Source organism: Rutidosis leptorrhynchoides, chromosome 3, assembly GCF_046630445.1.
Source record: "Rutidosis leptorrhynchoides isolate AG116_Rl617_1_P2 chromosome 3, CSIRO_AGI_Rlap_v1, whole genome shotgun sequence".
Taxonomy (NCBI): domain Eukaryota; kingdom Viridiplantae; phylum Streptophyta; class Magnoliopsida; order Asterales; family Asteraceae; genus Rutidosis; species Rutidosis leptorrhynchoides.
The window spans coordinates 345,733,983-345,735,507 of record NC_092335.1 but is presented as its reverse complement, the minus strand read 5'-3'; the positions used below and the strand labels follow the sequence as shown (position 1 = coordinate 345,735,507).

The window sequence follows — 1,525 nt, the reverse complement described above, 5'->3', positions numbered from 1 at the left end:
CCGGAATGATGGGGATATTCTAGACGCGTTTTGTTAATGTCGATTACCAGGTGTTCACCATATGAATGATTTTTATCTCTATGCAGTTTTTGCGAAATGCCTGATATGAGATGATGTTTATGAAAAATGGAAATTAAAATCTTGTGGTCTATTAAAAATATGGAAATGATTGATTACGATAAAACTATGAACTCACCAACCTTTTGGTTGACACTTTAAAGCATGTTTATTCTCAGGTATTAAAGAAACCTTCCGCTATTCATTTGCTCATTTTAAAGACATTACTTGGAGTCGATCATCGCAATGGGACCAACTGTTGAAGACTTCGTCCAGGTGGATTAGGACGGGTCGTCTCAGTGGGCAAAAAGGTCATATGTCCCGGGATTGCCCAAACATGTCCTCTAAGATTAGAGTCACTTGTTTTAATTGTCACAAAGAGGGTCACCGAAAGTCCGAGTGTCCCGACTTAATGATGGGTGATAAAAGCTATGACAACACCAAGCGGTTAGAAAAGGCGTCGGGGCCCACGAGGGGCCGAAATTTCTTGATGACTACCGATAATGCTAAGAAGTCCAACGATGTGGTTTCAGGTACTTTCTTGGTTAATTCTAAATTCGCAAAGGTGTTATTTGATAGTGGTGCCGATATGTCCTATGTTTCTTTCAAATATGCGGCTACTTTAGATTGTCCTTTATGTGATCTAGACTCTCCTTTACAAGTCGAGATCGCCAATGGTAGGTTCTCGGTGGCTAATGGGGTGTATAGAAATTGTGTTATTGATTTCGGAATCGAGAAGTTTAATATTGACTTGGTTCCTATTACCTTGGGTGAATTTGATGTCATTGTTGGTATGGATTGACTTAATCATAATAGAGCTAATCTTGATTGTCATGATAAATTTGTAATGGTAAGAACCCCAAGTGGGGGAGAGCTAATCGTGTATGGTGAAGCTCGAAAACGTCCCGTGTATATTTGCACTTATGCTCGGGCGCGTCGACTTGTGTCTAATTGAGGTATGGCTTATCTAGCCCATGTGGTTGATACTCAAGATGAGTCGTCTTCCATTAAATCTATTCCCGTTGTTAATGAATTTGAAGACGTTTTTTCCGATGAATTACGGGTGTTCCGCCGATAAGACAAGTGGAGTTTCGCATCGAGTTGGTTTCAGGGGCGAATCCCATTGCCAAAACTCCTATCGTTTGGCACCAAACGAGATGCATGAATTATTGAACCTAACCCAAGAGTTGTTAGAGAGGGGTTTTATTTTACCGAGTAGCTCACCATGGGGTGGTCTGGTCTTGTTCGTGAAGAAGAAGGATGGTAGTATGCATATGTGCATTGATTACCGTAAGCTTAACAAGGTGACGATAAAAAATTGTTATCCGTTGCCTAGGATTGATGATTTATTTGATCAACTTCAAGGTGCGTGTTATTTCTCTAAGATTGACTTGCGATCCGGGTATCATCAAATGCGAATTCGTGAGGAAGATATTGAGAAGACGGCGTTTCGGACGCGTCATTGGCA

At 40.9% G+C, this 1,525-nt stretch overlaps 1 protein-coding gene across 1 annotated transcript; it reads left to right on the top strand.

The window, feature by feature from the left end:
* The first annotated feature begins 394 nt into the window (after positions 1 to 394).
* LOC139901177 (uncharacterized) lies at positions 395 to 859 on the top strand. Its single transcript, XM_071883910.1, has one exon. It carries the CDS (start codon positions 395 to 397, stop codon positions 857 to 859), a length of 465 nt encoding a protein of 154 aa, XP_071740011.1.
* Positions 860 to 1,525: the final 666 nt, after the last annotated feature.